A 24,516-nucleotide genomic window follows, 5' to 3' on the forward strand; every position below is an offset into this window, starting at 1 on the left:
GACAGAGGAGCTTGGCAGGCTACAGTCCATGGGGTCGCAAAGAGTTTGACATGACTGAGTAACTAAAGTTTTTATTTTGGAGTATTTTTAGGTTTACAGAAATTTAGCTAATATAGTACAGAGAATTCCGATACATTCTCTACCCAGTTACAGTTTCCCCTAAAATTAACATTTTACATCTCTCTGGTACATTGATCAAGACTAAGAAATCAACACTGTTGTTAAAAATACCGTGGATATTTTTCAGATTTCATCAATTTTCCGTTAATGTCCTCCTTCTGCTCCAGGATCTGATACAAGGTACCACATTGTATTTAGTTGTTCTGTCTCCTTATTCTCCTCTGGTCTGTAATGTTTTCTCAGAATTTCCTTATTGCTCATGATTTTGACAGCTTTGAGTCCTGATCAGGGTATTTTCTATTTAGGTTTCCCTGATGTTTTATTGCATAGTAAGACTAGAGTTGCAAAGAGTACCACAGAAGTGATATCTCTTTTAATTATGTCATATACGATGGTATGTGAATCCACATGGCTCATTACTGAGTCAGTAATGATGTGGAATTTTGATCACTTAGTTAAGATGTTATTTGCCAGATTTTTCCCACTGTTCATACCTTCCGCTGTGGAAGTGAGTCCCTAAGTTCAGCACAGACTCAATAGCGAGTGGACAAAGTTCTACCTCCTGAAGGAAGGTATATTCAAAAGGGAGGTATATTCAAAAGGAAGGTATATTCAAAATATATTATTTTGAATTTTTCTTTAAGGAAGATTTGTCTAAAAGAAGAGAGACTTTAAAAGGAAGGCGTGGTCATAGTCTACTGTGCAATTTATGCAGATGAAGACCCAAAAGTCTTCACTGATTTTGGCCAAATGAAGATGGAGGCTACCTTAGGAAGAATGATTTGAATTTAATTGTAAAAATGGGAGACATCAGTGGGAAGAGCATGGCTGGGAGAGGAAGAATTAAAGATAGCATATGTATCTTTGAAGATGTTTAGCTATAAAGTGCGACTGGGAACGAGGACTGTAGTTCAGGATTCATGAGACAATGATATTACATTCTGACCTTTTCATACATCTTGTTCTAGAAATATGATTCTCAATTTCTTTCTTTCTTTCACATTCCCAGCATGGGGTTACCCTCAAGCCAAGGGCCCCAAGCCAGGATTTGAGAGATGGAGGAGAAGTGGGAAGCCTTGGCGCCGGGGAGAACGCCCCTAGACTGGCAGGCAAGGTGGTCTGGGCATTGCCTGTAGGAGCTGAAAAGTGAGTTCTAAATCAGAGCTTCCTCTGTCCCATCTCCCAGGCCTTGGGGATCCCAAGTTTTCTGATATAACTCTTTACCTCCTCCTCAGGTTGTTTTGAGGTATAATTGATGTACAATATTATATGTTTCAGGGGTACAACATAGTGATTTGCAATTTTAAAGGTTATACTCCATTTATAGTTATTATAGAATATTGGCTACATGCCCTGTGCCATACAGAATATCCTTATAGCTTGTTTATTTTATACATGATTCTCAATTTCAGTTCAAATTTCTAGTGATCATATTTGTAAGAGAATACAGCTTTCAGAATCTTCAACTTGATTAAATTCAGTTAAATTTACATCACCCAGTCTATATCAAAATCCAAAGTTGTTATCATAGATTAGGTTACATTAAATTATTTTTTGTACGAAAAAAAATTTCTGTAAAATAAAAAGCAGATCTAGGAGAAAAAGACTCATTACTACTTGAAATCAAATTTGTAGCTAACATGTCTGTGATTTCCTTGTTAGTAAATATCAAATCTGAGAAGATGATGCAGCCTTCCATCATGTAGCCCTGCTTGGTCAGTACTGGGAATTTAATAAATTTTGCCTTGACAGTTGCAGGCAGCCTTGCAATTGGTCTTCACAAAATCAGAGGCACAGGTCCATGTTTCCTTTAAAGATGCACAGTTAGAATAGGTATCTTCGTATTCACAACTATTGGCTGGAATAAAAGCAAAGAAAGTAATCACTTCATTATCATTTTCCTCCACAGCAGCAACACAAACAGTAAATTCAATGTGAGTGAGAAAGAGAAAACTGAGCAAACATGTTGGCATCATTACCCTGTGACAAGCACTTCATAGCTTGAAGGACACATAAGGTCTCTTAGTTAAACTAGTCAATTAGCTCACCATTTATTTTAAAATTTTAATCTTTTAAAATATTTCTAAAATGAATTGGCCTCTTTTCCTTCCTCAGAAAACAGAGTATGGTGAATTTAAATGAATCTCTCTAGAACTGCACTGTCCGAAATGATCAGCACTAGGCAGGTGATTGCTTACATTTAAACCTAATTGAATTAAAATAAAATAAAATAAAAATTTTGGGTTCTCAGTGATACTACTTACATTCCAAGTGCTCAATAACCAATGTGGCCAAGGGCTACTTTAAGAGATAGTACAATTATTTAACATTTCCATGAATGCAAGAAGTTATACTGGACTCTGTTGCTGTAGATTCTAATTCTACTAGTCTTTCTTTCAGGAATAAGAAATCATTTTAAGAAGATGTGGGTGCAAAATTGCAAAAACAAAAGGAAATTACACCATGATTATTGGGTATTTCCGTTCAGATGTCCCTCAGTGGCCACAGACTCAACACATCTCAAGCCAAGTACATTATCCTACCTACAAACTTGGCAGTTTTATAGTATTGCTTCCCAACTCTCCCCTCCTTTCACCCAGACTCAGAGAAGTGGCATAATTTAATCCAGGCACTAGGAATTAACCTGAACTCATTCCCTTCTATATTTCTAGTTTCTCTCTCTTTCTTTTTAAACTGAAGTATAGTTGATTAACAATGTTTTCCCCCTATTTTTCATCAGCGTGCAACAAGCACAGGTGAGAAACACTGGCTCTTCTACATTCTTCCTATTTCCTATCTCTGTCCATTTCTCTTCATTCATTTTGCCCTCATGCAGTAAAGATATTTGCTTTTAAACCCGTGTTTTTCAACAGTCTCCAAGCTGGATTCCCATCCAATTGTTTCTGCATGCTATTGCCAGGAGCTCTTTGTAAAACACAATTCTGATTTCATCATTCTTCCATTTGAAATCTTTCAATTGGTTGCTCATTACTACTAGGATAAATTCCAAGCTCCTCAACAAATAGTATTCAGCCCAGGTGTAATTATTTTCTTCTGTAGTTAATTTATACAAAGCTTTGATATCATCACTATTCTGAATTATGGCTGAGCAATTCTTCCAGAGAGAGTGCTGTAATTCAGTTAGGTGAATGCATTTAAAAGGTAGAAATCTCAGTTAATGGGTTAATTGCACTGTGAATAATAATTATAATAACATACACCAACTAAACAAAAATACCAATGCTATACCTCTGTTAACAGCAACACGGACTAAGACATTATATGACATTAATTTCACTCCTTTTACTAAGATATATGTGAAGTTTATGTGAGCAAATAACACTATAAGCAGATTTGATTGACATTTTAAAAGAATATAAAAGTTATTAGCAGATAAAAATACAAGTGTTCATTAAACCAAATCTGATGATTAAATTACCCTATGGGAAAAATGAGGAATTTAGTATGATGAATTCATTAACATATAAGGAATTATAATTTTCAATATGCCTTTCCAGGTTAAGTCATATTCTGTGGTATCACATCTTTATATTTGTACATATTTCTCTTTTTAAAATTCCATCTTTGCTATAATGTCATTAAATTTAGTGAAAAGAAAGTTCATATTCAGTTGCAATGATTAATTTCCACAGGAAGTTTTTCAGATATGCCAATATGTCATGGGTTCAACACAGCTACAAATATACATTGGTGGTAGATGTTTCTTTAGGTTATGTACAGTAACCAACTTCATTGCAAGTAAGAATTCTCAACAGTGTAAACTTTTTGCTTAAAGGCACTCTGCTGAATAATTTTAATTTTGCCTTTTGGAGGAAGGCATTGCTTAAGTTGGTTACATTCAGAATATCTTCTAATGCTCAGCCATGTCAGGTCATTTATATTAGCCAGTTAGTGGTTTCAAACTTACTGCATAGTCCGTTGTCACAGTGATTGGGGCAGCTGCCACAAGGTGTTCCCTTTTGGTAAGGGACATGCTGTTTGCCAACAATATTACCACTGAAATTTGAAATACAAAATGTCAAGCATTTTTCGTTTTTTAAATTTAATTTATGCTCCAAGGGAAGCATCCATCATCATATGGGACTAAATATCTTTTAGTGTTTTAAATCATGTCAAATGAGTGAAAAACTAACATTCCCCAAGTGTACACAGATCCCAATGCAAAGTAAGAATAATTCACATGTGCACTTACTTTCTTGACCCTAGTCTAACAGCCTGAGCCAAAATGGGCTAATAGGCTCTAAAGTTTTACAGAGTGCATTTCAGTGTGGTAACATTGAAGAATTGATGCTTTTGAACGGTGGTGTTGGAGAAGACTCTTGAGAGTCCCTTGGACGGCAAGGAGATCCAACCAGTCCATTCTGAAGGAGATCAGCCCTGGGATTCTTTGGAAGGAATGATGCTAAAGCTGAAACTCCAGTACTTTGGCCACCTCATGCGAAGAGTTGACTCATTGGAAAAGACTCTGATGCTGGGAGGGATTGGGGGCAGAAGAAGGGGACAACAGAGGATGAGATGGCTGGATGGCATCACTGACTCGATGGACGCGAGTCTGAGTGAACTCCGGGAGTTGGTGGACAGGGAGGCCTGGCGAGCCGCAATTCATGGGGTCGCAAAGAGTCGGACACGACTGAGCGACTGAGCTGAACTGAACTGAAACTTGATGGACTTGGTAAGGCTGTGCACCCTCACATGCTGGCAAGAGGTAAACATATCCCATCAAGAGACAGGGAGAGATTGGTTGTGCCTCAAATTTAAGAAACTCTTCTAAAGTTTTATCCCTCCTCCCCTCTACTGAAAAATTCTTTTTTAAAAGTCTGGTTTGTCCTTTAGATAACAATGTTAAAATATTAGATTGCTGATGGCATTATGTATTGACAACAAACTTGAAAGTAAATACTTACGCAGGACAGTATTGGCAAACATAGAGGTACTTTAGACTTTGTTTGGGACAGTAGGCAACTCCACATCCAATAAGGAAAGATGAGTACCAAACAACCTATGAGCACATAAGTGAAGATAGGAGAGTACATTACAGAAGAATATATATTGAAAAAACTATAATAAGAAATATAAAACTGAAAAGAATGTTACTGATATATTTTATTTTTATTTTTATTTTATTTTAGCCACTCCATGCAGCTTACAGGATCTTTGTTCCCCATCCAGGGATGGACGCCAGGCCACGGCAGTGTAAGTGCTGAGTGCTAACTGCTGGACTGCCAGGAAATTCCCTAAAAATCTTTAAAAATACTACATTTCCATGTACATTCACTATTTAATCCATTTAGGCTGTAAGAAAAATACAGGGTCTATTTCCCCATTCAAAGTGTGCAGGCTTTTGACCAATGACAGCTCACGGCTGACATACCCATAACATAGGAAAACTACTCTTTACCCATTTGAGATCTTCCTTTCAGTTCAACATTGGAATCAGTCAAAATTTGGAGAAGCCTCCTTTTTAAAGTACTGATGTCAGAATGTTTTTATCTGTTCCCTTACCTGGGTAAAATGTCCAACTACTGCTTGGGGACTCTTCGGCCCTACTTCAAAAGCAAAATCATGGACCTCATCATACCAGTTTTGGATTGCATTAGACCATGTGGAAGGGTAACTTGACATAAAGAGATTCTCACCACAGTTCCTTGTACCTGAGAAGAAACAGATCATTCATGGCGAAAGCCATAAGACATTCAAAGTCCCTGTCCTTCACAGCGCTCATAGCTGTTAATCCATGAGGGAGTTTCTCATCAGCTATAAGCTGGAAAGAAGTCAGATGTGCTTAACACCTTGAGAATGGCCTTAACGTGCACGATTTTGAGTACATCAAGTTTTTTTTTCTTTAGTATCTGTTCTCCCTAGATTCATCTGTTTACACTTTAAATTTTCACGAGCATATGCGTTAATGCATACTCTGCTTTGTGGGCTACAGGCAGAGACTAACTCAATTTCTCTCTGATGCTTGCCCACATTCATCAAAGATTGTTTTATACATAGGACCCTAAATAAATGTTTATGATTGCTATTCTGTATGAACTTTGAAAAAAAGCTAGCACTCAGCCTTTAATTAAAAACCCCAATATAAAGCAAATGGCACTAGAAAAGACAATATTTTCAAAGATTATGAATCTCCCCTTAATAAGCAAATAAGAGCATCACAGGCCAAATTCTCAAAGAATAAGGAAAGAAGTGACTTGTAGCACAACAGAAGTATTTCAAGATATTTTCAATATATATCTCAATATATTTTTCAAGTTGAATATTTCAAATTAGGTGGCTTTAAATGTAATGTCTACGTGCTACTTTAAGGGAGTACAAACTAAATTACTCTTGGATAAATCCTTTAAGAAGGAAAGAAAGAAGCTAAGATTTTAACAGTAGATTGAGGTCTTCAAGAAAATTTGTTCCAATCTTCTACTGAATATTGTCATCCCTCTTCCTGATTTCACTAAATTATAGTAAAAAAAATACAAGTAACAATGACAGTTCTACATTTAAAACAGATAAGTCATTTGCTTCTTTCAAATTGGGTTTGCCTAAATCTATGCCATTTTTGATAATTTCAGTAAATATTTTATCCAATATTTAATAATAAGATATTTTATCTCATTGTTTCTATGTTTCCTGATGCAGAAGTCATGTCTAACAGGTTATTTTTTAATCTATATAGTAATGATTGTATGGCAATCACCCAGAATATACAAAAGACTTGACATTCTGTCATCAAAATGATTTAATCAAACATATGTTATAAGTACAAATATAAATAGGTTTAAAGATAACAACTGATTTCTCTCTGACAGTTTTCTGTTCTATAAAACAGAGGAAGAGATGACTCATGACTGCTTTACTTAGGGGATGGTTAAGAGGCACAAATACGATATTGTGTGAGCCAGTTTTTGTAAAATATAAAACACACAATAAGCACAATGTGGTACTTCTCAGAGTTCTTTCTCCTGCAGAGAGTTTTTCAATTGAAAAAGGCAGCATTATAAGCAACATTTATTCACAAAGCTTTCTTAATGTAAGGTCAAAAATAGCCCTTATGGTCTTGCTTGTTTATGGACTCAACAAAAATATTATATTACATACCTACTATTCTATCCTTTTTGTTACTGTGTTTGAAAAGGCACTTGTTTGCCCAGTTTTGGGCATTTGCTGCTGCCTTGCTGTTCCATTGCTAAAACAAGAAGAGAAAAAAAAGATGCATTCAATGACTTAAATTACAAAGGAGGATAAGTTTTATGATTAGAATAGTGGACTAGTCTATATAAGCACAAAATTTCTCTATGTGCATCTTCTGCTTATCATGATATCCATGGATATCTTTTTCATGTGTCTTTTTCTGCTCCACAAAATCGTACATCTGCCCTAAGTAATCAAAAAATCTAAGAGAGTTAATGGTCTGTTTTTGATGGCACAGTAGACACACCTCAGTTTTTAGTAATGATCCTCTCTAAATATTGATCAACACACGGAGGTGTTGAGATTATTTTTCCTGTAGTACTGAGCTGGCATACTTTACTCTTAGTTCCTTTTTTTTTTTTTTTTTAAGAAAGTACGTCTGGGAGACATGTGGCCTTCAGTACTGGACTTAGAACAGTGGGCTGTTATTTACCCTAGATCAAAACGTAATAACCCATTAACTCTAGGTTAGAAGAAATACTGAGCAGAAAGACATCTCTCACTGATATCTAAAGATTTGCTTTTACTTCTGCCCCCCACAATTTAGATAGCCCTTAAAACTAGACAAGTTGCTTCACTATAATGAAGCAAAATTTAAGAGACCAATGAGACAATGAGCTAATGAAGGCCCCTCATTTGCATAGGCCCTTTCAGAGTGGCAAGAGGGCACCTCAGAAGATGTTTGGCCATTTTTGTGGGGAGGGAGTGGTAACATTTGCAGTGGTAAGATATTTTTATGTTCTCTTCCTTAAAGTTAACAAAACTTGGATTTCTCCTGCTAATAACGTATCTTCTAGAAAAGGTCTCGGTCATAAATTACAGCCCAGGTGGAGTGGACATTAATCATGAGGATGGTGTGGGTGATGGTATTGTAGTTATGACTGTACAGAGAGGCAATAGAAGGAAGGGAGCACACAGGCCAGAGAAGTTATGAGAAAGCTGTTTTTATAAAAAAACAACAGAAAAAACCTAGTGAAAGTATCTAAAAGTCAGCTTATTAAGGTCAGAAGGCACATACTAACCTCAGCGGCAGGGTTCATGGAGAGGCTTCAGGGGTTCCATGGGCACCCTGGAGCTTCATACTGATTGTATACGTTTGTATGTAGATGCATTTTTTTCTTTTTAGGGGAGAAATTCCACTTTCAAATATGGTAAACTCTGAAATATGCATGATAGATTATAGATTCTGACAGATTTAAACTATTGTCGTGAATAGAATACAGAAGGAGGAAGTATGATTTTTAAGCAAAAAATAGTATATAGAATTTAAAAGAAGAAGAATTTCTTCCCTGTCCATAACACAGCTCAAATGAAATAACAAAGCAGAGCCAGAACTTCCAAAGCTTGAAAGTTCTTAAGAGATGTAATTTACTAGGTGCCAGCTCTTACCACAGCCAGCTCAAGCCACTTTCTTTATGTGACTGCTTCTTACCATCTTCAGCATGTTACTGGGAGGTGGAGAGACTCCTCTCCTTAGGTCATTGTGTTTGTTTACAATCTCAGTTTGGACATTTTTCAGGGTGGTTGACAAATCAGCAAAACGTTGATCCTGAAGGAAAGTCAGTTTAGGATTAGTTTTTAAAAGTTTTGAAACTGTATAGAAGAATGCATAAGTTAATTTAAGAGAAAAAAGATTATTTTCAGACATGTTCAGTTCAAGTCAGTATTATTAAGCACTGCCAATGAATCTGAGCCCAAACTATAATTTTTAAGAAAGAAATAATGTTGAATTTTAAGAGTCGGGCTGTAATTCATGCCGTGATGATTCAGAATGCCTCGATGGAAATTCCCTGGTGGTCCAGTGACCCTGTGCTTCTGCTTCAGGAGGCACGGGTTCTATCACTGGTCAGGGAACTAAGATTCCATACATTGCATGGTGCAGTCAAAAAATAAAGACACCTCCGGGGCTATAAATGCCACTTTCTAGAATGAAGAGACATCTCAGTGTGAGTTTTCTAAACATATGAATGAAAACACAATGACAAAGTTACAAGATTAGAGCCATTAAACATTCTCATTCACACTCAATCAGGCTGTGGAAAGGGAGTGATAGGGTGCAGGTAGGTGGCTCCTTTTAGACCAGTGGTTCCCAACCTTTTTGGCACCAGGAACTGGTTTCTTGGAAGACAATTTTTCCATGGACCTGGGGAGCAGGAGGTGGTTTCAGGATGATTCAAGCATATTAGCTTTATTGTGCACTTTATTTCTATGGTTAATTACATCAGCTCCACCTCAGATCATCAGGCATTAGATCCTAGAGGTTGGGCACCCTTGTTTTAGATGTTTGGGGAACCTTGAACTGACACGCTGTATGTATTTAGAGAAAGTATGTTTAGGCAGAATCCAGGTGTACTCAATACTCCAGTAAATAATTCTACCTATTATGTCACAGACTTCATGGGGTCTCTCAAAAGACAGTTTAACAATATTATAAAAAAAATCTCCAAAGCAATCTGGAGGGAGCAATGCCATTCCAATTAATGAACTATTGCTGACTTTGTTCCTTTTAGTAACAGAAATATAATTAACAGGATATTAAGTCAGGTGCTGATATTTTTAGTGTATCTTTGCATGTATGTTGGGAAGGCTTGAGTCTGGAGGTAGAGTAGGGTGTGTAAATAGTTATCAGAAAGTCTGAGCAATTTGGTGACTTAAATTTACAGAAGCGTCTCATGGTATATGTACATGAGCAAAATTTTGAAGCATTAAGCCCAGACAGGGCCTTTTGTTGATTTTCCCTGACACCCTGGGATAAGTTATTCTCTCCCTTCCCCAGTGCTAAGTCTCCTCAAAGTTCTACAAATACTGTGAACATGGGTCTCACCACACTTTATTGCCATGATCTTGTTATGTGTCCATTTCTCCTGCCTGTTTGTATGTTCCTAAAGACAGGGACCAATATTGAATGTGTGGTACTCCCAGACTGGGCGCTTTCCCAGCTATCGATTCCTAAATAGCAAGGATGCAACTGAACCGACTTAGCAGCAGCAGCAGCAGCCGATGTGAAATACCAATCTCTGTGTAAAAGTAATTGTGGTTTCGGACCGTGAATTTTAAATCATCATAACTAGGCTCAAACACATCTTTATTAATCAAAATAGGAACCATTGCAATCAACGCATTTTTGCCAATAAGAAATAAGTTTGTTTATTCCTGTAGCATAAAAATACTTGCTTTGGGATTCAGTGAACCCTTGGAAAGCATTTTCTGCCTGTTTCTGGTTGCAGAAGAATTTTCCCTGCAAAACAGCTGTCTTGATGCTTGAAATTGTAGTTGGTTGACGATAGGTCAGGTGAATATGGCAGATGGGGCAAAACTTCATAGTTCAATTTGTTCAACTTTTGAAGTGTTGGTAGTGCAACATGTGGTCACGTGTTGTTGTGGGGAAGAATTGGGTCCTTTCTGTTGCCTAGTGTCAGCCACAGGTGTTGTAGTTTTCAGTACATCTTATGGATTTGCTGAGCATACTTCTCAGATGTAATGGTTTTGCTGGGATTCAGAAAGCTGTAGTGTATCAGATGGGAGAAGGCAATGTCAACCCACTCCAGTACTCTTGCCTGGAAAATCCCATGGACGGAGGAGGCTGGTAGGCTGCGGTCCACTGGTTGCTAAGTTGGACACGACCGAGTGGCTTCACTTTCGCTTTTCACTTTCATGCATTGGAAAGGAAATGGCAACCCACTCCAGTGTTTTTGCCTGGAGAATCTCAGGGACGGGGGAGCCTGGTGGGCTGCCGTCTATGGGCTCGCACAGAGTCAGACACGAGTGAAGCGACTTGGCAGCAGCAGCAGCAGTGTATCAGATGGTCAGCAGACCACCAGGCAGTGACCATGACCTTTTTGGAGTGCAAGTTTGGTTGTGGGAAGTGCTTTGGAGCTTCTTCTCAGGCCAAACACTGAGCTGGTCATTGCCAGTTGTTGTAGAAAATCCACTTTTTTTACATGTCACAATTCTGTTGAGAAATGGTTTGTTGTTGCATAGAATAAGAGAAGACGACACTTCAAAAGGATGATATTTTTTATTTTCAGTCAGCTCAAGAGGCACCCATTAACTGAGCTTTTTTATCTTTGCAATTTGCTTCAAATGCTGAATGACCATAGAAGGGTCAATGTTGAGTTCTTTGGCAAATTCTCATGTAGTTTTAAGAGGCCAGCTTTGATGATGCTCTCAATTGGTCAATCAACTTCTGATGGCTGGCCACTGTGCTCATCTTCAAGGCTCCTGTCTCCTTTGCAAAACTTCTTTAACCATCACTGCACTGTATATTCTTGGAAGTTCCTGGGCTAAATGCATTGTTGATGATGAGAGTTATTTCCATTGCTTTCCAACCCATTCTGAACTCAAATAAGAAAATTGCTCAAATTTGCTTTTTGCCTAAGATCATTTCCCTAGTCTAAAATAAATACAAAATATACAGCAAGCAATGTCATTAGCAAAAATTGATAAATGCATATTAAAATGATGTATACCTAACCATATTTATTTAAGAGTGTATTCCAATATCAAATAGCAAAGTTCAACAATGCAAAACCACAATTACTTTTTCAGTAACCTAAATACATCAGATTGTAAAATAGCTCCCTGGATATGTCCTTTTGATTCTGAAAAATGTAGTTTCATTTCAAAGCATACCAAAATTTTGTTTCTGAAAAGTCATTATTTTCTGCTTCTTACCCTATCTTGCTTTGCAGATAAATTCTATTGAAGAAGACATGTTTTTCATTGGTTTGTTTTAAAAATGAGCATTGATAAAGTTTTTATTAAGTGACAGGTGATATGAAAATTGTTGAAAGTAGAGTGGATAAAAGGTGGTATCTATTTATCCTTAAAGAGTTTATATTGGAGAGGCAATATGACATAAATAGATAATTATGACCTGATAACTGAAATGATAGGAGGGATCTACTAGATATAAAGGGAGGAGGGATTAATTCTTCTTGATTGAGCTTAGAAAAGATTTCACAAAATATGGTGTGGACTGGGATATTGAAAGATAAATTGTGTTTTCTAGGCATCTGGAGAAAATGCTCTGGGCAGAGGGTGTGTGGAGTATCTGATCAAGAGACATTTACTGGTGCAAAGGACCCAAATTATATCTCCCTTTTAAATACTTTTATAAATAAAGACTGGGACCTGGACTGGACACATAACAGGGGACTAGAAAGGGCCATAGAAGGAATCTTCAGGGAAGAAATTGGGAACACAGCAAACAACTTGAATGAAACCCTAGCTGATGAATGTATTGTATTTGGATTGAAATTTTGATTATAATAACACAATAGCTATATTTGTAAATGCCAAATGAGGTTAAATGCAATGTCAGAAACTTGTGATCCTAGCTAATCTTGTGTGCCTGGAGTCAAAGGAGGGTGTAGGAACAGACAGCAGTGCCCAAAGCTCCTCACATTCAGAGGTTCTCTGATCAGGAGGTCAACACCTTATATGGGCATCTTCACACTAATCATTGGAGAACATGATTGATCCTGTTTGGGAGATTAGTAAAGTGAGGCAGCATATTAGAAATAATTAGAACATCTTACCTAACTTATACTAATTGTAAAATTATGGGCAAAATCAAAATACTTAATATCTTTAGTGAATTTTCTTGCCTTTTAATTTAAAATTATTCTCACAGGATAATTATGAAAATTAAATGTGGTGATGTGTGGGAAGAAGTTTTGCTAATTTGAGATCATATAAATATGTTGCTAATTTTCTGTGGGAGTCACTTTGAAATGTATTAAATAAAAGTAAAATCAGAAAAGATCTTGGGACAGGAGAAGTATCATTAGCTTTTAAATCCATAAACCAGTGCTGTCACCAGAAATATAATTAAGGCATCACATATGATTTTAATATAAAAAAAGAAAAAATAAACATTGAATTGCTAAGTATAATATATATCACTTGATGAATATATTACAGTGTTTATTATGTGATCGATATTAAAATTATTAATGAGATTTTTACCTCCATTTTTTTCACTACATCATACTGTATTGTATTTATGCAGGTCTCAATTCACACTATCCATATTTCCAGTGTTGCATATCCTCACGTGGCTAGAAGCTACCATATTGGTTGCCACAGCCTTAGACTGAAGAACAGTGAGCAACTTAGAAGTACTTTGCAATGTACCAGACACTCCGGTCTTTTTTACTTTCAAACACTGATCCCTCAAAGTTGCATGGCTTGTTGTGAAAAGATTTTTACCCTTGACCATACCTGTCCCTTTGCAGGAAAGAATGGAAGCCACACAGCCGCCAGGAACAAAACCACCGTGAATAATGCCATCGCTGGAAAAACAAAACAAAGGAACAAAGACCTGCGTTGGAATGTTTAGTGCATGAACTTCTGAGGAACACAGGGGAAAAAACAAAACACACAAAGCAGGGATCTCAGTTACACTAGATTCATCAGTGGACATGAAAAAAAGAGGACGCGTCACCAGGAGTCAGTAGAATGATAATGATTGGGCCCCAGACCTGAGCCTCCAATGGGAACAGTAAAGAACAGATTGAAGCACTGGATTGAAACCCTTGAAGGTCACCGTGAATGTTGATGAGAAGTAATTCTACCCTGTTGTTGCCGCTAAGTTGTATCTGACTCTTGTGACCCCAGGGGCTGTAGCCCGCCAGGCTCCTCTGTCCATAGGATTTCTCAGGCAAGAATATTGGAGTGGGTTGTCATTTCTTTCTCCAGAGCATCTTCCCAACCCAGGGATCCAACCCGTGTCTCCTACATTGGCAGGCGGATTCTTCATCACTGAGCCACAAGGGAAATCCAATTCTGCCCTAGTTCCACAGTTTTTCCATATGATTATTCTCCAGGTGCTAGGAATGGCTTCTTCACACTTCCCGACTGTGATAAAACAACACACACATATATGTGGAATCTAAAAAGATGGTCCGGGGGAACTTATTTGCAGGGCAGGGCAGTGGTGGAGACACAGCTGGAGGAGGGCATGGAAACCCACTCCAGTATTCTTGCCTGGACAGAGGAGCCAGGTGGGCTACAGCCTATGGAGTTGCAAAGGGTCGGACACGACTGGAGCGACTTAGCACAAAGCACGCAGTGGAGACACAGACGTAGAGAACAGACTTATGGACACGGTAGAGGGGGTGGGGAGGAGGAGGGGGAGGGTGGAAGGTATGGAAAGAGTATCATGGAAACATACACTACCATATGTAAACAGATAGCCAATGGGAATTTGCAATAAGGCTCAGGGAACTCAAACTGGGGCTCTGCAGCAGCCTAGAGGGGTGAGATGGGGAGGGAGCTGGGTGGGAGGTTCAGGAGTTTCAGGAGGGAGAGGACATTAAAAAAAAAGAACCACTAGCCCTTGCTAGTTTCCTTACACCTTGCTTAACCCTTTATAACCCCAATTAACATCTCAAATTACCGGTGAACATATGCCACTTCTTCCCTGTCAGAGCTCTGGCTCCTATGCTTGCATTTCCTAGAGCCCTAGGTAAATCCACTAAGGAGTAAATGCTTTTCTTTGGTAATTTCAACAGCTCTCTTCAACTCTGCCCAGTGTCCCTATTCATTCCCATTCAAATCTTCCTCTTTATTATAATGTCTTAAATTCCAAAAAGGCAACATTCTCTTTCTGGATCTAAAAACAAAAGGTATAGTTCTTACATTTCAAGGTCTTATTAATACCAACCCAATCCTGTGAACACCTTTAATATATTCACATCATTTGCCTCACTAATTCAACTGCTTGGAATCCCCAGGAAATAATAATATATACTGGTAAAGCTTTAGGCATATTTTTTCATCACATTAATATTTATAAAGGTAAATATTGTAATGAATTAAATATTCAATATCACAGGGGTAAAATGTCTAAATAAATTCAAACACATTCTCTTGCTTAAGCATATTAGACATAAAAGTTATTTTATGATGATTTTGTAACCAGGAAAATGTTTTTATTTTGAAGTTAAGTTTTTTTGAAAAAAAAAAAAAAAGGAACATCAAATGGTACGTGGGAGGTGCTTAGCCTTCTGTGAAAAACTATGGGCCCTTCCAAAATTTATATATTGAAGCTCTAACCCCCCAGTGTGGCTATATTTATATTAGGGCCCCTAAATAAGTAATTAAGATTAAATGAGGTTATAAGAATGGGTTCTAATTCACAGAATTAGTGTTCAGAAGAGACATTCAAGCCCTCTCTCTGTCTCTCTCTCTTGTCTCCACGAACCCAGAGGAAAGCCCGTGTGAGTGTGCCATGAAGGTGGCCCTCTGCAAGTCAGGAAGAGAAGTCTCACCAGAAACTGACCATACTGGCACCTTGGTCTCAGGTGAGAATTGTGAGAAAATAAATTTCTGTTGCTCAAGCCACCCAACCTATAGTATTTTGTAATAGCAGCCTGAGCAGACTAACATACTTTCTCATGTATATTGAGGGTCAGATTACTTTCAAGTGCATTCCAAGGCCCATAACATGTAGTCATTGGAAATCTGAAGCTGCATATCTATGTTAAGCGTTTACTGATTGCCACTCATCATCCATATTGCAATATACCTTGGCTTTTCTCATGGATAGATGACAAAAGCTCTATGACACAGGTTTCTCTGGGGTCAGTTTTTTTCTTAACATTTATTTATTTGCCTGTTCTGGGTCTTAGTTGCAGCATGCAAACCCCTGGTTGTGGCCTGCGGCACCTAGTTTCCTGACCAGGGACTGAACCTGGGCCCCCTGTGTTGAGAGCACTGAGTCTTAGCCGTTGACCAGCAGGGATGTCCTGGGACTAGTTTTAATATAGGGTAACAGGAGAAATTGTATTGCATAGTGATATGGGGGAACTTGATGCTCAGGAGTTTGGGAATGCAGACATTATGATTCACCTGGGGGACAGCAGCAAAAATAGAACCTCAGACCATTCTCTTACAAAATAAATGATCAGACAAAAAGCTAGGCAAACAGGAAATAAAATTAAACAAAAATACAAAAGAATGAATTCATCCTCATGTGATAAGGTGTTATTTTCTTCTGTGCATTTCCTATAACGAGTCTGTGAAGTGAAGAGTGTGAAAGTGTAAGTTGCTCAGTCATGTTTGACTCTTTTTGCGACCCCATGAACTGTAGCCTGCCAAGCTCCTCTGTCCGTGAAACTCTCCACGCAAGAATACTGGAGTGGGTAGCCACCCCCTTCTCCAGGGGATCTTCTAGGCCCAGGGATCAAACACTGGGTCTCCTGCATTGCAGGTGGATTCTTTACCATCTAAACCAGTCTATATCACTATAATTCTAGTAATTATTGCGAAGGCACTCTTGGAAAAGTGCCTCTGACTTTTGTCAGATTTATTGTCTTGGTTGCTCTTTTTGCCACCTGGTGAAGCTAATGGTTTAGGCTTTTTCTGTAAGTGAAGAAATGAAGCACAGAGATGTTAAGTAACCTTCTGACAGACTCATTGCCAGATTGAGGCTACTTGGGATTTTTTTTTAACCTCAATAACCATTTCCCACTAAACAGTATCATACTTTTGGGGGGCGTGGAGTTCTGGGTAAGAATGTTAAGCATTCTGCCTTGACAGAAATAGTCCTACATTACTATTAATATAAATCTTTTTGCAGCTGATAAATAGCCAATAAATGACTGAACACATTTGAGAAAATTAGAAAAAAAAATTAGAGAATGTTAACAATTAAGTCAATCATTTTCTGTTGTCTTTCAAATATAAAACTTCTAAGTCTTGGAGAGTGCAAATATTTTCTTAGGATATCCTTCTTGACTTCAAAACATAGGCCATTATAATAGCCCTCATTTATGTAACTGTGTTGGAATAATAGAGCGCTTTGTTGGCATTTTAATGAAGTATTTTTGTCTGTTTAATAACTAGAATGAAAAGGGATGTAATTGGGTTGGAAATCATAAAACTGATAGCTTATTCCTATAAGGGTTCTATGAAGGATACAAATCATAGAAGTGTTTATACAGTGTTTTGAAATTGTAAGCTCTTCTTTACCATTAAAATTTCACTCACAGCAATAGAAAAAGGTTGATTTTATTTAGATTTTAGGTGGGCAAAAGGAAGAGGTAGGTGAAAGGAATGAAAATATGAAGACAGAAAAGGAAAAATAGGGAAAGAAAAATGAACTTATTTCTGTATAAAGCAGATACACAAATTTAATATTAAAAAGAGCCATTTGAATTTTTCAGGGACACCTGGCCCTTTATTGAGCAAATCTAAAGTTTGGTACCTGGTATTGTCATGAAGGAAAGCGAGTGCTATAAATGTTGACAAGCCTGGGATTTTGTTGTTATCATTGGTAATACTGTTATACCCAGCTCATCTTTAACTAGTTATATAAAGTTGAAAATATTCATTATATCAAGTTAGAATATGGTGACATAGGGTCACCTCATAGGGATTTTGTGATGTTTGAGAAGATAAATAACATCAAAGCAATCTGAAAACATAAAAAATAACAACATGTACCCCCCTTCTAGCATTATCATTACTATTTTTATTATTATTTAAGATGCTTGCTCTCCCAGCATAAATCTCTCATCTCTCAGGCTCTTCAGGGATTGGCTTTGCTGAAGGCAGCCTCCTGGCCCAAGGTCATGCTCTCTTCCTAATTCACCCTCATCCTATGGCTGTCAGGTGTGGGATATAAAGGCCTGACCTCTTTGCTCCAAGCAGAGACAACTCTGAAACATTATCCCAACTTCTGAACTACTCAGAAGTAGTCGACTGGCTGAAGCCTCCAATGAGACTACATCACACCTCTGCCTAATTTTGCTTTCCCCTGACTCCCTCCCAAAGAAATTGATCTCAAGTTCATTTCCTGATAAGCTTTCCATCTCTCAGATATTGTTCCTAGAGGATCCAACCTGTGACATCATTCATTAGATAATCTTTTTTTCATTTTCCTTAACTCTAGCCAGGCTTCTTTAGTTATCCTTTGATCATATGCCGTTAACGCCTTAGATTATATTAATCCTCAACCCTGGATTCTAGCCACATCCTTCAGAAAACATTTCTAAGTGCCTCTTCCCAAAGAAACTCACAAGTTAAGTCCAAAAACACTGATCTTGCCACTGGATGGGAGCCTTTAAAACTTATCACGTAAAGTTTTGATTATATATTCATTTTCTCTGACCCATCTGCAAGATCTTATTTCTCTCAATTTTTTTCATGTACTTTTGACATTTTCTTCTATAATTTGACTGTGAGTGTAGAAAGGACAGACTACCATTTTCATTCTTTTAAATGCCTTATGGCTAAAGACAGGTCCCTCTTTATGTGCTTAGTGGTAGAGCTTCAGAAGCTAAGTCTCCAGAGGACTTTCTTAGGTTAGTGTCCCTGGACATGTACATTCCTTGGGCAATGGCTCAAGTGGGCCTCGAGGAGAATTGAAAGCCAAAGAGAAAAATGGGTCTTTCTTTTCCTCCCAGCCAGTGACACTCAGTAATTATTTTTTTCTTTAACAGACAGTCATCAAGTTTTGCACACTATCCATGACAGCAGGCTAGAATCTACTGGACATATTCAAGTTAACAAAATATGATTCTCATTCACTCTCTGACCCTCAGCATATCATTAGGGTAGCTCATGATTCAAGCACCTAGAATATGAACTTGTTGAACCTTTCCAAATGTGTGCAAAAGTGGAGGGAAAGGTTTTCTTTTTCTTTTGCTGTTGACCCATTCTGGGAGAGGAAAAAATCCAGCATAGCACAGGGCTCTGGAAATAAGTATGTCAGATGATGTAAATATAATAAAGGTCCATCAGCAACTATAAGACCAATGCTTTTAGCTCCATTCCACCTCTCTTCTTCAGTGGCCCCCTTAAATAGAAGGTACAGATTAGATATGATTTATTTGCAATCATGTTTGGTACAGTCACACTGAAATCAATGGAAAGAACTAGGAAAAATATCTGCTTTTTTCTGTTCTCTGCTTGCATGCAGACGATTTCTAAATGTGTGTAGTTATGTGTTTCAGCTGCTATTTACTTAGTAACAAACTTTAGATTCCTTTTCACTCATTTCCCTTAAAAAGTTATTTTGCTGTGTAGAAGTCATTGCAGCTTTCCTTACATGATTTTCCTTCTGCTTTTCATCATTTTCCTTTTCAGGTGATTAGTCATCTCTCCTAAGTGTGACTAGAGAAAAGCCAAATACAGGACTTGAAATATTTCTGATTCCAAGTGTTGATGGTTTACATGTGCATGCTAAGTTGCTTCAGTCATGTCTGACTTTTTGTGACCCTGTGGACTGTAGCCTGCCAGGTTTGTCTGTTCATGGGAATTCTCCAGGCAAGAATACTGGAGTGGGTTGCTGTGCCTCCTCCAGGGGATCTTCCTGACTCAGGAGTTGAACCTGCATCTCTTGACATCTCCTGCAATAGCAGGTGGATTCTTTACCACTAGCACTACCTGGGAAGCCCTAATATCTAATGACTAAGAGCAGAACAAGTCTTTTTGAAGTGAAAATGTATATAATACAGTTAAACTGTAACATCTTATTTCTTTCTCACCTTGATGTCAGGCTCTTTGCTAAGTTTGAAACACTCACTTGAAAAAGAAAATATTATTTTCTCTAATGACATGATATCATTGCTTATTAGAAGATAAAAAGGACTTTATAAAAATTATGCAAGCAAACATTACCTTAAAAGTCCATCTTGTGGAAATAAGAATTTTCAAATTATAAACTTTGTTATAATTATGTGCTTTGTTCTTAAGAAGAGAGTTCATAAAAGGGTCTGTTTACAAAGCAAACTTCCAGGTTTCTATTCCAGTCACAATGTCAAAATAGGCAGGCTTCTTGTTTCACTCCAACATGGATATGGAAGGAATGACAGAAGCAAAATAGAATTATGACTTTCAAGAAATATAAAAAAGATAGGAAGAAAATCTGGGGAGAAGTAAGTCTCTCATGACCTCTAGTGTGTATGTGTTGATGTGTGTGTGTATGTGTGTGTGATGGGTGTGAAGTGGAGGAAGAGGTCGCATCCTGAGGCAATAGCTGGCCTGAGTGTGTAGTGATAGCCAAGCCTTTTAATTTTTGCTCTTGCCTCAAGATAATCATTGCTTCCCCATTATTGCAAAATTCTGTAGCAACAGAACTAGCCACCTGCCCTGGGGCTATGTATCAGCAAGATAGCATCAGGGGAACATAACCTTCATCAGATGTAAAGAAATGTGTGGATTATTCTACATTGCTATTACATTCATACACCTATTCCATCTCACCCCCTAGGGTTGTGTATGAATTAGTATAACTACTTCCTCTCAATGCTGTTTCCTAAGGAAATGAAACCTAAGGAGTGGCAGCAAATGAAAAGGATTCTGGGATTAAGTCTGTTCTAGTATATTTTTGCTATATGACCCAGGAAAGCTAGTATAAGTATGAAAATAAACCAAAATTATTGAATAATGTACTACCTTGTGCAATCTATATGCTATTATGAACAGGCAGGAAGCCCCTTGCCCTAAGTGAGCCATGTATAATGATGCCATTATATGATGACTTCCCAGGTGGCACAGTGGTAAAGAATCTTCCTGTCAATGCAGGAGATGCAAGAGACATGGGTTCAATCCCTGGGTCGGGAAGATTCCCTGGAGAAAGAAATGGCAACCCACTCCAGTTCCAGCATTCTTGCCTGGAAAATCCATGGACAGAGGGTCTGCAGTACATGGGGTTGCCAAAGAGTTGGACACAGCTGAGCATGCATGCACAACTTTCTTGTGAAGTACTGGGTTTTTCTTTATGGGCTCACTTTAAACTCACAATAATCTACTCAATACCCTGGCTTACAGATGGGCAGTCCCAGCATCAGAGATTCAATAATGAAGTGCCATAAACTTGCAAGCAGAACTGGGGGATAAAACTAGATATTTTAGGCTCAAAGCTCTTGCTCCTGAAAAAAGAGAATGGAAATGTTTTAAAGAATTATGGGGACTAGAAGAACATGCCATTAAAAGTATTAACACATGTGTACATAATATGTGAGTGAGTGAGTGAAGTTGCTCAGTAGTGTCCGACTCTTTGCGATCCCATGGACTGTAGCCTACCAGGCTCCTTCATCCATGGAATTTTCCAGGCAAGAGTACTGGAGTGGGTTGCCATTTTCTTCTCCATTATAGTTATAGACACACTTATATACCTAACTACAGCTCAGAAAACTACGTGAAGTGAAAGTATTAGTCACTCAGTCATGTCCGACTCTTTGTGACAGCATAGACTATAGCCCACCAGGCTCCTCTGTCCATGGAATTCTCCAGGCAAGAATACTGGAGCAGGTTGCCATTTTCTTCTACAGGGAATCCTCCCAACCCAGGGGTTGAATCCGGGTCTCCTGCATTGCAGGCAGACTCTTTACCAACCGAGCCACCAGGGAAGACATCAGAAAACTATAGGATGCATTATTTTTCAAATATAGTTTAATATAATATTTAATCTTCATTATAACACATTCTTTCATCTCACCACTTACATGTGAAATGGAAAGCAGCCTATAAGAGTTTGCAAACCTTTTAGACTTCATCATATAAGAAATCTACAAAGATATCTAAACAACAACAGCTACATTGACAGTTCCCAGAAAGCAATTATTTGTTCTTCCCAAAGATGAATTCTCTTCTCTTTGCTTGAATTTACTGAAAAACATTACTAGAATTCTTAGCACTGTGGGGATTTAAACATTACTCAAGAGTTCTGACACTCCTCCTCACAATTTATCTCTTCCTCTTAGAAATCTGACCTCAATTCAGAAGCCCTATCATTGTAGAGTAGCTCCCAGGCTTGAAACTTGAAATCAGTTTAATTTCCTTTGATTCTTCTCCAGAGTGTGAATCATATAGGTAGACATTGTAGGTTTTGGTTTTAAATAGCAGAAGTGGGACTACGAAATCTTCTCTGGCAATAGTATGTCTTCCCTAAGCTTCGTGGATGCTAGTTAGCCACAGAGGAGAAAAGCATTAATTTAAAATGTTTTTAAAGTGAAACCTTTCCTCTGTGAAGTGAATAGCTGCTCACAGGTCATCAGAGGCAGGTATGTGGTTTCTTGATATCTGCTTATCTAGGATCACTTCTTATTTGCCAAGGAATATAAAGTTTTATATAAAAATTGCCTCCTTATATAAAATAAATGCAACTGATATTATACTTAAATCACTTATATAAAAGTAAATGCCTGAAAAGGTTCACTTTTGTTGGGAAAGTTTCTAACTTTTTTTTTTTTGACTGCATTTCATAGGGGATATTTTATCTTAGGTTGGTAATCTTTAGAATATTTTTGTTTCAAGATTGGTGCTATTACTTTGTTTTGGTGGATTTAAAACTATTAGCAATAGCTTCCCATACTTATTTTAATAATGTCTATATTATAAAATGTCCATATATGTTAATACTAGTAAAATTATTTTATTCATTTATAACAAATTTTTAATTGGAGGATAATTGCTTTACAATATTGTGTTAGTTTCTGACATACATCAACATGATCAGCCATAGGTATACATCTATCCCCTTCCTCTGGAACCTCCCTCCTACCTCTCACTCCACCGCACCCCTCTAGGTTGTCACAGAGCAAGGAGTTTGACTTCCCTGTATCATACAGCAAATTCCCCCTGGCTATCTATTTTACATATGGTAATGTATGTGTTTCAATTTTGCTCTTTCAGTTCCTCCCTCCCTCTCCTCCCAAGTCTGTTTGTATCTGCGTCTCCACTGCTGTCCTGCAAATAAGTTCGTCAGTACCATCTTTCTAGATTCCATATGTATGCATTAATATACAACATCTGCTTTTCTTTTTCTGACTTACTTCACTCTATATAATAGGCTTTAGGTTCATCCACCTCATTAGAACTGACTCAAACATGTTCCTTAAGTTATCTTGGAAGTATGAACACACGTATAACCATAGTTTTTCATTTTTGCATTAAAGGAAGTTCTGGTATAATTGTTTCCAAAAATCACAGGCATAGGAATTAATTATATTGCTTATTTAGAACAAAAGGTAAAAACTAATTTATTATATTAGATAAAAGTGCTTTTTGTTAATGTTAGAGCTATATGTTACTTTCTTAGCTTAAAAAGAATAGAATAGCTTAAGATCATTACTCTCAATATAGGTTATCAACAGTCTTGAAAACCACAGAGTCATTTACTAGGTATCATTTTTTCACTGACAAGGCATTAAGTACTTTGCCACAGTAAAATGTTCACTTTAAAAATAAAGATACTGTCACTTACTGTTGATCTTCGGGGCAGGATGAAGTTACCTGCTTTATCTGTGGGAAGAAGACAAGTGGAGAGAACGACGTTAGAGAGGTATATATGCATTATACCTATTTCCTGCTCTGACAAATTCTGGTTGTGCAAGTAAATCTGTCAACAAGGTTGGAAACCGGATTTGTCATAATACCAGCAGTCTCAAATTTCATTGCTGGTTGTCTAACTGAACTTTTCACATTATCTTGTGATTCCCCACCCAACTTTTAAAAATAGCTATTTCCATTTAACTACTGTACACTTATTCTTTGAAGTGCATATCCTGCTAAATTTATCCACATTTTTGTAAATCAGTATTTTGACCGTGCTTAACCAAACTATGCTCATTACAACATTAGAGTTTTCAAGATTACTTTTTTTTTTCTGTAAGAATAAATCTCTGTTTATCATTTTTTTGTGAACTATAGAGAATACAATGCTTTCTTACAGAGATATAAAATATATTCATTAGTAATTGCTTGACCCTTATTTTGGTGAATAATTTAGTCTTATCTTTGTAAATGCAAGGTCACAATGTCTTTCAAAACAGAATGGAAAGAGACTCCATAACTTATTGGTATTTCTAAGTTTTAAGTTCTCCTGATATTAATATTTATTTTCTGGCTGTATGAAATTCAGCATACCATTGATCTACATTACATATTAAATTATCATCATTTGATTCTATTTGTCTATGAAAGCTTAGTTAGTAATTCTAAGCATGTTTCCACATCTCAGAAAAGAAAAGAGCTGAACAAATAATTTCAGGTTTTCTCTGTCTCCAAAATGTAAGGATTTCATGTATTGAATTTTAATAAATGAGGAAGTATAAATCAATAAATCACAAGTAGCATATATGTAGCACTAGTAGACATTTCTGCCTGCTTACATTAGCCTATAGATCGCACAAAGTTGTACATAATTCAATAATTTTGGTGCATTTTCATGTTTAC

General features: G+C 37.4%; 1 protein-coding gene across 1 annotated transcript; it reads right to left on the reverse strand.

Annotated features, from left to right (window-relative positions):
• Nucleotides 1-55: 55 nt before the first annotated feature.
• LOC138425129 (cysteine-rich secretory protein 3-like) lies at nucleotides 56-23,664 on the reverse strand. Its single transcript, XM_069562747.1, has 8 exons — nucleotides 23,546-23,664; nucleotides 13,552-13,622; nucleotides 8,759-8,875; nucleotides 7,234-7,321; nucleotides 5,644-5,792; nucleotides 5,046-5,140; nucleotides 4,049-4,137; nucleotides 56-1,978 (listed from the first exon to the last, which is right to left on the reverse strand). Exons 2-8 carry the CDS (start codon nucleotides 13,618-13,620, stop codon nucleotides 1,851-1,853), a joined length of 735 nt encoding a protein of 244 aa, XP_069418848.1. The 5' UTR covers nucleotides 13,621-13,622; nucleotides 23,546-23,664; the 3' UTR covers nucleotides 56-1,850.
• Between the last annotated feature and the right edge of the window lie 852 nt (nucleotides 23,665-24,516).

Source organism: Ovis canadensis, chromosome 20, assembly GCF_042477335.2.
Source record: "Ovis canadensis isolate MfBH-ARS-UI-01 breed Bighorn chromosome 20, ARS-UI_OviCan_v2, whole genome shotgun sequence".
NCBI classification, from domain to species: domain Eukaryota; kingdom Metazoa; phylum Chordata; class Mammalia; order Artiodactyla; family Bovidae; genus Ovis; species Ovis canadensis.